Source organism: Aulonocara sp. 'chitande type north' Nkhata Bay, unplaced genomic scaffold (assembly GCF_057382095.1).
Source record: "Aulonocara sp. 'chitande type north' Nkhata Bay isolate Kocher_YH1m ecotype deep benthic unplaced genomic scaffold, A_spYH_male_GT1.1 unmapped_scaffold_23, whole genome shotgun sequence".
NCBI classification, from domain to species: Eukaryota; Metazoa; Chordata; class Actinopteri; order Cichliformes; family Cichlidae; genus Aulonocara; species Aulonocara sp. 'chitande type north' Nkhata Bay.
The window spans coordinates 531,953-544,056 of NW_028234355.1; the positions used below are offsets into that span (position 1 = coordinate 531,953).

At 40.5% G+C, this 12,104-nt stretch overlaps 1 protein-coding gene across 1 annotated transcript; it reads left to right on the forward strand.

Moving 5' to 3' along the window:
* Positions 1-1,052: 1,052 nt before the first annotated feature.
* On the forward strand, positions 1,053-8,713 carry LOC147300605 (TELO2-interacting protein 1 homolog). Its single transcript, XM_086285092.1, has 5 exons — positions 1,053-1,285; positions 2,396-2,566; positions 6,039-6,187; positions 6,507-6,647; positions 8,547-8,713. Exons 3-5 carry the CDS (start codon positions 6,134-6,136, stop codon positions 8,613-8,615), a joined length of 264 nt encoding a protein of 87 aa, XP_086141218.1. The 5' UTR covers positions 1,053-1,285; positions 2,396-2,566; positions 6,039-6,133; the 3' UTR covers positions 8,616-8,713.
* Positions 8,714-12,104: the final 3,391 nt, after the last annotated feature.

A 12,104-nucleotide genomic window follows, 5' to 3' on the forward strand; every position in this document is an offset into this window, starting at 1 on the left:
CATCTCTTTCTACCTGTAGATGAGAACAAGCGTGTCTCCCGGCTATGAGGTTCGGGACCGGGGTTCCTCCGTGTCAGGACTCCAAGTGTCTCGGTTTGGCCGCCTCTTCCCTCGGCCCGCTCCTCCGTGCCCTAAAACTTCAGGCCAGCCTCACGGAGCTGCGAATTTCTGGAAACCGTATGTCTGACGACCTTCTCCCTGAGCTGATTGCCACAACGCTCACATGCCTCGTCTGCAGCTGCTGGACATTTCTGCCAACTGCATTACAGGGGACGGCCTGGAGAAGGCTGTAAATGCTTTAAAGGGACAGAGTGCACCTGCATTCCCGGTAAGGGCCTCAGCTAGCCAATAGTGGCAGCTCCAGGTTTACCATCTAACCTGTATTTAAGTACCTCTGGTCTTAATAACTACCTTAGATCTTAATAACAAGCTAACCTGATTCATATCAATGATATCTGTCAGAGAGAATTGGCTCTCGTGATCATTTGCTTTTTCTGCTCGTTTCCACTCAAAGTGCCTGGAGGAGCTGGACCTCAGTATGAACCCACTGGGGGACGGCGTGTCTGAGTCTCTGTCCTGTCTGCTGTCCTGCTGCCCTGTGCTAGCCAAGCGGTCTCTGCAGGCCTGCGGCCTCACTGCTCGTTTCCTTCAGCAGCATCGACTGCTGCTAGCCAGCGCGCTCACAGGTGACTCTAACAAGCAGCTGACTGAAGCCTTAAGCTTCACTGAACTCCCACCCATAAGCAAAACTGCAACTAACTTTACATCTTCTGAACGTTCAGGCACAGGCCATTTGAAAGCAGTGTGCCTGTCCCTCAATCCCCTAGGCTCCACCGGCTTTGAGCTGGTGTTAAAAAGACTGCCCCTCCACTGCCTCCCACACGTGGACCTGTCAGCTGTCTGCAGAGGGCCTGCTGATTACCCGGCACTGGAACACCTCGCCAAAGTCCTGTCACAGGTGTGCATGCAAAAATCATGCAATGTCATTTATTGTCGAAAGATATAATTGTGCAATCAGGTTAAGACTTTTGTGTTTTTGCAGGACGAGTGCTCTCTGACCCACCTCAGCCTGGCTGCAAATGGGCTGACAGACAGCAGTGTAGCTACCTTGGCGAGGTGTGCGTGTGTGAGAGTCAAGACCTGGACAGTTTGTCAGAGCTGGTCCAGGATATCCGTCTTTGCTCTCAGGCCCTCAACAAGCTGGACCGACAGACCTTGAAGCAGAGCTGGGACAGGACTCAGTCACACGGACACTTTCTCTGCCACCTCTACTTGAGGGTGGCAGGTGTGTTCATAATAAATAATTAATAATGAATTATTAATTTCCTAATAATTCATAATAAAAGTGGTCATTTTTATAAACATTTTGTTTAATGAGGCTACACCAAAAAGAAACAAGATAAAAACAAAATAAAGTGACATGGCGTCCACCGACAGTCTGTGGATAGCTTGTGTTTTATGCATTTTTGTCTGCCTTATTTATACATGTAAAGCTCTGTATCTGTATAAAGAGTTTGTGTTAGTGTGTGAGAGGTTTTGTGTCACAATGGTCCTGTTTTGGAGGATTTGATTAAAAAAAACCAAACATAATTAAAGTAACCAACGATGCTATACGTTGACATCGTTCTTTCACTGTAAGACTCAGCAGGCTATGGTGAATAATCACAGCGATTTTCAGGTCTCTGAAGAAATCTATCTAGGAGCTATGACAGTGTAAAGACACCCTGCAATTTTAAATGTGTGGCGACATTTGAATGAGGCGCATACCAGTAGAGGGAGCCAACGCACCACGAATGGTACACAGCCACAGATGCGCTAGAAAACTGAGAGAGGCCGACAGTGATCGCTTACTTTTTGTAAGGGGCTTGTTGAGATTAAATAGAACAAGTTACAAAGCATTAAAACATGTTAAAAACACAACAGCCTTATTAAACGCAGAGTAGTTTGGGCCCAGAAGTAGGATTGATCACGTCATCACTTAAAGACCGGATAGACACACGGTGAAGTTACTCATGTTTACTGTTGTTGCCACTTTCTAAATGTAGCAGGATGAATATTATATGTACTGGTTGATCCCACTTTTTTGAGGAGAAATAACTTTGCTCGTTATCAAATTATCAGTATCTCTGGAAACATTTAATACATTGTGATGGTTTAAATGCTCAGTCGTTTTCTCTTGTAGAATTCATATTCATAATAATATTTAGACAGCGGCACTATAGGTGTTGGCAGTTTTTGCAGTTTTACAAGCCCTCACGGTAAAAATATGGAATTAAATGTCACTAATGGGCTCTTCTCAAAAAAATCAGCGTCTGTGTCACACTGATTTTGATTAACTGACTTATTTTATTGTAATCAAACCTATTTTGATATTGTTGTCTTGTTTTTCCTTTAGCGAGGTGGTTTCCTTCCAATTGTAGCAGTACCAGTACGTCTGCCAGCTCCAGGTAGAGCTCCAGTGACCAGGAAGACCTCAGCATTCACCAATTCCTGCTGAATTACCGCAAACAGAAAGAACTGACAGAGGGCATTGGAATAGAGGATGATTATAACACTGAAGACCAAGGTAATAGGTCTGTCTAAGGGCCAGTGGAATATAAGCTATATGTTGTAGTGGTGATTATTTTAGATTAGGGCTGCCACGATTAGTCGACTAGTCACGATTACGTCGACTATCAAAATCGTCGACGACTGATTTAATAGTCGACGCCTCGTTTGAAGCATCACAAAAGACGCAGGAATAAGTAGTAGGATTTAAGAGTGTAATAACGGACTGAAATAGAAGATGGCAGCACTGTATGTACAAGGATGCCAGCTGCCGTTAAACCCCAAAGAAGAAGAAGCTGTATCCCAGAATTCATAGCGCAGCGCAGCTCAGTTTACAACAATGGCAGCAGCTAGTTAGTTTTAATATTACTCTTATTATTCTTTCTGGGTCACAAAATAAACGATTAAAATATTTTCAGGCGAGAATGTAGCTGTGTAAACCTCAAATATTTGCTCAGTTTATCAAGACACCACACGTTTTCGGAGACGTCTGTTACCCACTAGTTCGATAGCTAACTGGGGGCAAGGCTCACTAGGGCTGTATCCCAATTCAGGGTCTGCAGCCAAAGTACGCAGCCTCAACGATCCTCAAGGGCCGCGTACTTAAAGACTGCTAAGGCCGGAAGTGCGAGGCTTGTGAAATGGGACGGTCTAGCCCAGGTTTCCTAGCAACCATGATACTAACAGCTGGAAACGTTTCATACAGCTTTGTTTGACAGAAATGAAGGAGAAAATCTTTTGTTCATTTGTTTGTTTGTTTCTACATGAGCTTTGATCATTCTCTGTAAGATTAAGCTCAGCTATTGAACGGCGTATATTTTAAAGTAAAGGCTTTAAAACCAAGTTAGTACAAACGTCACTAATGTCACATAACTTTGCCGACATGTGGCCAACAGTAATGTTTTAATGTTCTTCGTTATTAAACATTTGCACATAAATAAGTGACATAATATTCAGTACTTAAAGTTTACTCTTCGGGCGCCCCTCATCCGCTGTTTTTTTCGGCAAAATTATCCACACCCACCGCTGCGCTATGCATTCTGGGATATGTTGGGCCAACGAAGTCTACACCGCCACGTCCTTAAAATTCAGGGAAATGAAGGACGCATTTGAGGGCCGCATTTCGAGCAGCCTTCGAATTGGGACAGCCTTCGTCGCGTCGCGGTGACGTAATCGGCCTTAAAATGCGGCCTTTAAGGCTGCAGACCCTGAATTGGGATACAGCCTAGTAGTGATGTGCGATACCACTGATTTCCTTTCCGATCCAATACCAAGTAATATTCAGGGTGGTATCGACGATACTGATCCGATACCGATACTTTATACAAAAACGTATTTTATTTATTGTATCTCAAATTATAGCATCATAATGATTACAGGATATCAGATTACTTGTTCTTATCACTTAATAATGCAGAATTATCATGTAGAAATAAAAAAAACTGAAGTTGTGCGCTATTTGAACACCTTGCCTGCCTGCAGCACTAAAGGACTCCATGAGAGAGGTCTGTCTCGCCCTAGCAGCACCTGTCCCCTCCTCCTCTTCAGTTCGTCTCAACATACGCGCCTCATATTCTGTGATATGATTTACTCTGAGGTGTTTGACAAGGTTAGTGATGTTGCCACAACCATACATGCCAACCCTCCCGATTTTTCCGGGAGAATCCCGGAGCCACCATTCTCCCAAATTTCCACCTGGACAACAACATTGAAAAACCATATTGCAGCATTCATAGCACGGCCCAGCCAATTCCAGTTTACAACAATGGCGGCAGCAACTTAGTTTTAATATTACTCTTATTTCTCTTTCTGGGTCGCAAAAAACAAAAACAAAACTTTTAACATATTTTCAGGTGAGAATGTAGCTGTGTAAACTTCAAATATCTGAGCCGATCGACACATCGTCTTCAAACCCCCGCGATCTTTCACCACTCGGGTTAAACATGATATATAAGTCACTTTGATAACTTAAAAATGTTATTGTTTGGCTTTTTCAGTGTTTTATTTGTTCGTGAGTAAATCGGTTTGGCTGAGATTAAAGTTATTAGATTAGATCAAATTAAATTTAACTTTATTAATCCCTCGGGAGGGTTCCTCCGGGGTTTTCACACAGCTGAATAAACATCAAACAGAAAACTAATTAAACAAAGTGTGAGACGGTCGAGAGTTTACACCAGCGCCCGGTTATATTTTAGATAGCAAGGAGCAGACGGCAGTTTCACTCCACCGAGGGAACTCATGACGTACTACCCGGCTTTCTTTAGACCGCGAAGGGCGGGTCCTCAGGTGGAAGCAGCCTCTGAATTTCGACACCCCCGCTGTTTCCGGGCCGGCTAATAATAACGGTGACATTTAACGTATTTTATCCGATAAATAAACCCTGTAAAATTTATTTATCACCCCCCCAACAGCCCTTTTGAATGTCTCCCTAATTCTGAGGTCTCAAGGTTGGGAAAGTATAGCCACCACACCTCACTGTTGGAGCACTTTTTTGCCACATGTATTGCAAACCATGTCTCAGCTGTTTGTGGAGGTAAAATACGTCCGCACAATTACGCTCTGCCATTGTTGTGAGTGCGCGCGCCAAGGGGCTGCGAGACATTTATACAGCCGTATTTCGCACATGACTATGAAAGGCGGAAGAGGAAGTAGTTCCTTTGAATGTAGACAATCCGAATGTTATAGTTTCTTTCCACTGTGTTGCTGTTAATGATAAACTACAAATTTACCCTAAATTACTAAAAAATATCGATATTTTAATGTGAGAATCGATTCTAGAACATAAATGACTGGTATCGGAGGAATCGATATTTCAGGATTGATCCGCACATCACTACAGCCTAGAGCCTGTGAGAACACCGGACTCCTGCAAATCGTTTTCAAACCCTTTCGCTACTCAGGTTAAACATGATATATAAGTCACTTAGATAACTTAAACATGTTATTGTTTGGCTTTTTTTGATAATTTTATTTATTCCTGAGTAAATCGGTTTGGCTGAGATTAAAGTTATAGTTTTTACACAGCTGAATAAACGTCAAGCAGACAACTGATTATCAGAAGTGTGAGATGCTCGAGAATATACTCCAGTGTCCTGTTATATTTTAGATAGCAAGGAGCAGACGGCTGAGTTTATTAAACTTCACCGAAACAATCTGCAAATTTCATTAAAATTTAATAAACTATCATCTTGTCTTTATTTTTAGTTAGCACAGACCTTAAACACTTAAAGCTGTAAGCTAAAGATAGTTATATAAGAGCAGATGCTGCTGGTGGAATAAGCTGTACGTTTTACGTCCAATGGATGCATGATCTGATTAGTCGACTAATCGCAAAAATAATCGGTGACTAGTCGACTATCAAAATAATCGTTTGCGGCAGCCCTATTTTAGATTCAGAGTGTAGAGGAGATGGATCATTGTAATTAAGAGTCATAGAAATCTGAACCTCACTGCTAAACTGGCGGTCTAACTGTACATGTGCTCCATTGCAGAGGTCCTTCCCCTTGAGTGTGAGGATGTTGAAGATACTGGTAGTCCTGATGTGAAAGCAGAGCTTCCCTCCCACCTCAGCATCACTAAGGATGTTATGGAGCGCTGCATTCATCTGCTGTCTGATCCCAGCCTCAGGCTCCGACTCAAGGTACTGTATCAGTAGTTTTATGTAGAGTCAACTGTTGGACTAATAACAAAAATAATCATTCTTGTGAAGGTAGGACCGCCAGCGTTGGTACAATTCATCCTGTCAGAACTGTGTGGAGGACTGTTCAGTGGTGTAATGCTCATCAAGGAAAAACATTCAGTCTGGTCCAGGAGTGAAACAGAAATAAGTCTGTGCTGAAGTCGTGCCTGCTCAGGAGTTTGGGCTCTCAATGAAGACCTCAATAATTAGTTTCAGCTCACATATAATCAGGATCAAAACAGAGATAATTGTTAGGTGTGTTGTGTTTCTTTGTCCTTAGGTACTGGACGTGCTGGAGTTGTGCGTTCAGGTGCTGAATGACAGGGAAAATGAACTGCTGCCTGTGGCTCATCACTGCTGGCCAGCACTCCTGCAGAGACTCACAGCTGATGACCCATTAGCAGTCCTCAGAGCCTTCAGGGTAAGTAAAACAAACCTCTCTTTTCATTACGTGAGTCAAAATTATTCAAGTCGTCTTTAGTTTTAAACTCTTAGTAGTAGTGATGGGCAGATGAAGCTTCATGAAGCACTGAAGCTTTTCATCCAATTGGTTCACCCCAGTGCAAAGCTTCTTGAAGCTTCATTTGCTCTAGTAGGACACCTACTGGACGTAAAAATATTAGTTGGCATGAATTTGAAGAGTGTGGCCTTTTGCACACAGCCTGTAAATGTCAACAACTAAAGGAGTGTGTAAAACATGTATATTGTAGTGATGGCAGCATACTGTGTATATTTATACTGGCAGTATGGAAAATGATTATTTGGAAATGCTTAAAATGGAAATGATCATTTACTGTGAGGTGTGGTTGGGGGTGTGGACAGTGGTTGTGCTTTTGTAACGTTGAGGTATGGACAGCTACACACTGAGGCTTTGAGCCTCAGTCCTGCCTGTTCACATTTTATTCTGTAAAAACAAAATTTTCACTGCTTTTATGACCTTTTAGTGGGGAGAACATAGCTAGGATTTAATGATTTCACAAATCTTTTGAATCCTTTGTCCTCCACAATGCTAAATGGCTGGGAGTCCTCAATCACCATGCTAACCAGGTCTTCATCTATTTGAGATTGTTCTCCTGAGGAAAGACAATAAAGACAAAGCACAAATATAAATATCACACACGTAACTTATTACAGTTGTATAATATTGTTATATCATTTAGTAACATTACTGCATGCTATATTATCATGACATTTGATGGCTCACCTGGTCTTGCTCCACAATCGGTGTTCCCCTTATTCTCATGCAAAGCTCTGTAGTGCCTAAGCATGGATGAGGTGTTGTTGTTATAGCCCAGCTCCCTGGCACATAGCAAACACTTCACCTTGTACAAAAGTACAGACAGCTTAACATAAATTGTATTGCACCATCAGTATTATGAAAATACATCTTCTGTGGAAATTTACATACCTTGTTGGGAGATATAAGATCAAAATGTTCCCACACAGCGGAGGACATCCTCCTCTTCTTAGCTGGCTCCATTCTCTCCTGACTTTCTCTCTAAACCTCCAAACTCTCACTAACCGCAACTCTCCATCAAACACCCACATTTTGAATGAAGTCTGAGGGGTTTATATCGCTGTCATAGCTCGCGGCAAAGTTCGAACCACTTCATGAACCAGTCACGTGGTACAGCCGGGCAGCGAGGCTTCGGACGTCATCATTTTCAGCTCTTCCCATAAATGAAGCAAGCCTCGATACGCGCATCGCGGAAACGCCCCCTCCATTACTCGACACAAGCTTCGAAGCCTCGATACAGAACGTCACATCACTACTTAGTAGTCAAAAAATGAAAGATGGTGCCCAACAACAGGCTTATTTCATTCAGAAATAGTTCTGTTATTTTCTTTTTTGGGTTGTAATGTGAAGACTCTTTAAACTAACATTTCTTCTATCAGCACAGAAAGATCACTGTGTGGATGCCTTCTTAGAGGCTGCTTTTCAAACTGTCTCAGAGAATCACAAAGTAGGACTTTGTGATAAATGAAGCTGATAGTTTTTTGTGATCTTTGGTGCAAGTGTCAGCTGATTCAACTTGTCGGTGTAAATTAGGCTACTCGTCAGCTCCTGTCATCAGCTGGAATATTTTTAAATTCGTTATTCATATTTTCATTGATGAACTGACAAATACAGACACGTTAAGTCTGTAAACAGTCATTTATTCACTCAGAGCTGCTGCTGGGAAATTGTTTCATCAGCTTTTGGATATATACGAGTTTTTTAAATACTACAATTCATCCAGGAGTATACAACGGTAAAGTTTTATTGAATTTTGACAGCTTGCTGCTTTTGTACATTACATTTTTGTACATTACATGCCAGGTGCTGTTTGTGCTGGGTGAAAGATGTGGGGACTTTGTGAGGAGAACTGTACCTGGGCTCTGGCAATGATCAAAGCAGCCACAACATGGACAAATCAGAGCAAGACAACTATTCTTAGTATGACGCCTCACTTTATGGAGATTGGTGCAACAAGAAGCCCATTTATGTAAAACCACATTGAAGATAGATTACCTCTTATCTTATCTTATCTTATCTTATCTTATCTTATCTTATCTTATCTTATCTTATCTTATCTTATCTTATCTTATCTTATCTTATCAAAGCCTATTTGATTACACGGCTGTAACTTTCTTGTAGGAATAAACTTAATGGTTCTTCTTAAATGAATGAGTTATAGTCAGCTTTCTTCCTGTGATTGAGACAACAGCAATACAAGTTTGTGTCTGTACTTTAGTACAGAGATGAAGACGTCTCTATACTAAGGTTAACAATTAGGTTGTTAGCCTGATTTGACATTAAAGCTGTGTGTGGGGAGATGCGTCGTCAGAAAAAGCCAAAAAAGTCAAAGAACTCATTGAAACTCTTTCACCACCAGGTGGCAGTCTTGTATAACAATGAAAATCAACCATTGGTATCATCGTCAGGGCATCTCTGTTTTATTATAAAAACCTTAAACTGTGAAACAGTTTGACATCCTAAATGCATGACGGTGATGTTATTACTAAAAATGCCTCTTCACTGTGGCAGCTCTGTCATTCAACATATTTTAAACATGACTTTGATGATACGGACCACAGCCAGCTGTGCCAGCAGGATGCTGCTCAGGTCCAAACTGCACACACAGCTACGACTGCAAGCAGCTCTTCTTATACCCAACTGAGAAACGTGATTGTTCAATCAGCGAATCATGAGGTGACAGCGAAGGAGGCCGTTTAATTGATAAGATCAGAGAAGTTGTTGTTGTTGTTTTTGTTTACTTTGTGCTCAACATACTCCCATTAGCATGTTGAAAATATTCAAGGCCTGCAGGCTTCTGCCATTACATTCCCAATTATGCAATTATGAGCTGCTTGTGTAATTTTTGGTCACCTGCGCAGTGTATTAACACAACTGATCTGAAATCACAGAAAAACAAAAAATCCGAGTAGTAGTTAGTAGTACCACAGACACGTTTAGTGAATTATTTTCATAACTTGAAATGCAAATATAAATTGTAAATTTTGAAAACTTGTGCACAAACTTTGTAAATAAAGTTATATACAACTATTTATCTAAAAATGCAGCCAGTGCATGTAGTGGGGTTTTTTTGGACAACCATTAAAAAGTACTACGATAGCTAAAATGAGAGAACGATCAAGTGTCACAATAAGATGCCACACAAATTATTTGTGCCTGTAAAAAAATAAAAAAATAAAAAAATAGTTTGTCCGCCACAAGACAGAAGAGAACTCCACAGGGATCCAGTTTTCCATTTGGAGACAGTGTTTACATTGCAATCTGCTTTTGTGACATTCATTAGTACCCTCACCGACACTCAAAACAAAGCAACGAACACACAACACACTAACTATAAGCTCCACGCTAAACGTCACAAATCTTTCACATCTCAAAACTCTCTCTCGCTGCCATCACTCCCAAAACTTTCCCCTCTTCCTAAACAACCAAATCTCACGTGTTGCCATTTTTTTTATTGCTCAACATGGTACATTTTTCCACCAATAGGAAAGAGGTGGCTTTTTTTTTCTTTCTTTACTGTTTCAAGTAATAATTTTACACAGGTAAAACCATTACTTGAAAATGATTACAAACACTGATGTGAAGCTATTGGATGCCTGACAAAGGATAAATGGGGACAAAATACAACACGTGGAAATAAAGACAGAGCCTTTAATGGTAAAATAATGTCTTATCACATTATAATTAAAAATCAGAATAATCAAATAAGTACAGTTGAAGATCACATGAAGTTGTCTAAGGAGCTTTGAAAAGAAAGCAACTAGACTTTGAATAGTGGGTTAAAGACCCTCTTAAGTGACCATCCCCACTAGCGTTTAAATACACGGGACTCTGCACCATTTGGTCTTAGAAGAGAGGAAGCCTTCTGAACCAGGTGAAACATAGAGGAGTCCAGTTGTTGTTTTTTTCATGCTCTTAGACTACTGTGACCTGGATGACTGAGAACCTACACTGACATTACATGAAGCTGTTTGCTGATTACATAAATTTTAGTTTTAACCTTTCGGGCCCTACATGGTCAGGCTCCTCAGTATATGTCTGACCTGCTGAAACCTCATTCATCTTCCCGAGCTCTAAGGTCATCAGGTCAGAGTCTGCTAGCTCGTGGTGATCGGGCCTTTCAGGCAGTGGCACCACGGTTGTGGAATTCTCTTCCACTGTTTTCACACTGCACTGACTCCATTGTTTCTTTTAAAAAGCAGCTAAAGACATTTTTATATACACAAGTTGTCAACTAATTAGTTGTTTTTATGTTGTTTTACATTGTTATTTCTTATATTTTCATTCTTATTCATTTTCATTCTCTGTATTGTGAATCACTTTGTGATTTTTATCTGTGAAGCATGCTATATAAATAGATTTTACTTTACTTTTACTTACTTACTTTGCCTTTGTACATAAAAAAACAAACAAACATCCAAACTCTTGCTAACGATAACCATCTTAGCTCTTATCTCCTCACTTTCAATTTTTGACAATTGTTTTGCTTACACCGAAGTGTTGTATGTAATATAGAATATATACAATACCAGTTATTGAACATGAACTGTTGTGCACATCAATTCATGACACAACAGAATGACAGCAGGAAGCCACATACCAGTTACAATACCAGTTATTGAACATTACAGAACATTACAGAGTAATAAAATCCAGCCTCCAATAAACAGATTATCACAGTATGTTGCTTTAATACCTAATACTCCTCTAAACCTGGCTTGTTAGGACATGTCTTCCATCACCCTAACAATGATTATGTGTAATATGACAGAGGGCTGTCATACAGTCCAGTACAGCGATCAAGAAAGGTAACAAATATGTAGTGTTGTCTCCCTCTAGTGGCAGGAAATAAGTCTTAAAATAGCATGTGCCAAGACCTTTTTGTTTTTTCCTCTTAGTCTTCATAGGATTAGTTTGCAAGTTCACTGTTTAAGTTTTTATTGTGAAAATGAGATAAATGCTGAAAAATAGTGGCAAATAAAAACTAGTCCCTTTGGCTAAAATAACATCAGTTGGTTGGTGCACAGCAAGAAAAAAAAAAGGTGTGTGTGTGCAGGGGTGTAAGGCCCCGGGGCCAAGCAAGGACTAATCCGGCCCAAAGGAAAATGTGAGGGAGAACACAAATGTTGGACATTTAACTGTGTTTTATAAGTTTTGCATTTTCCTCTGCTGATAAAGACCTTCCTCACAGCTATTTAAATTATACCAAAGTAATAAATAAATGATTAAATGATAGAAATCTTCCTGTTATTTCACAACTATAGAAATTTCAGATTTTACAGTGATTAAAAGCTTTCTCTTTTTTAATTATAATGAGATATCTCTACCACATCAAGGCACAAGCAATAGAAAAAGCCTTGT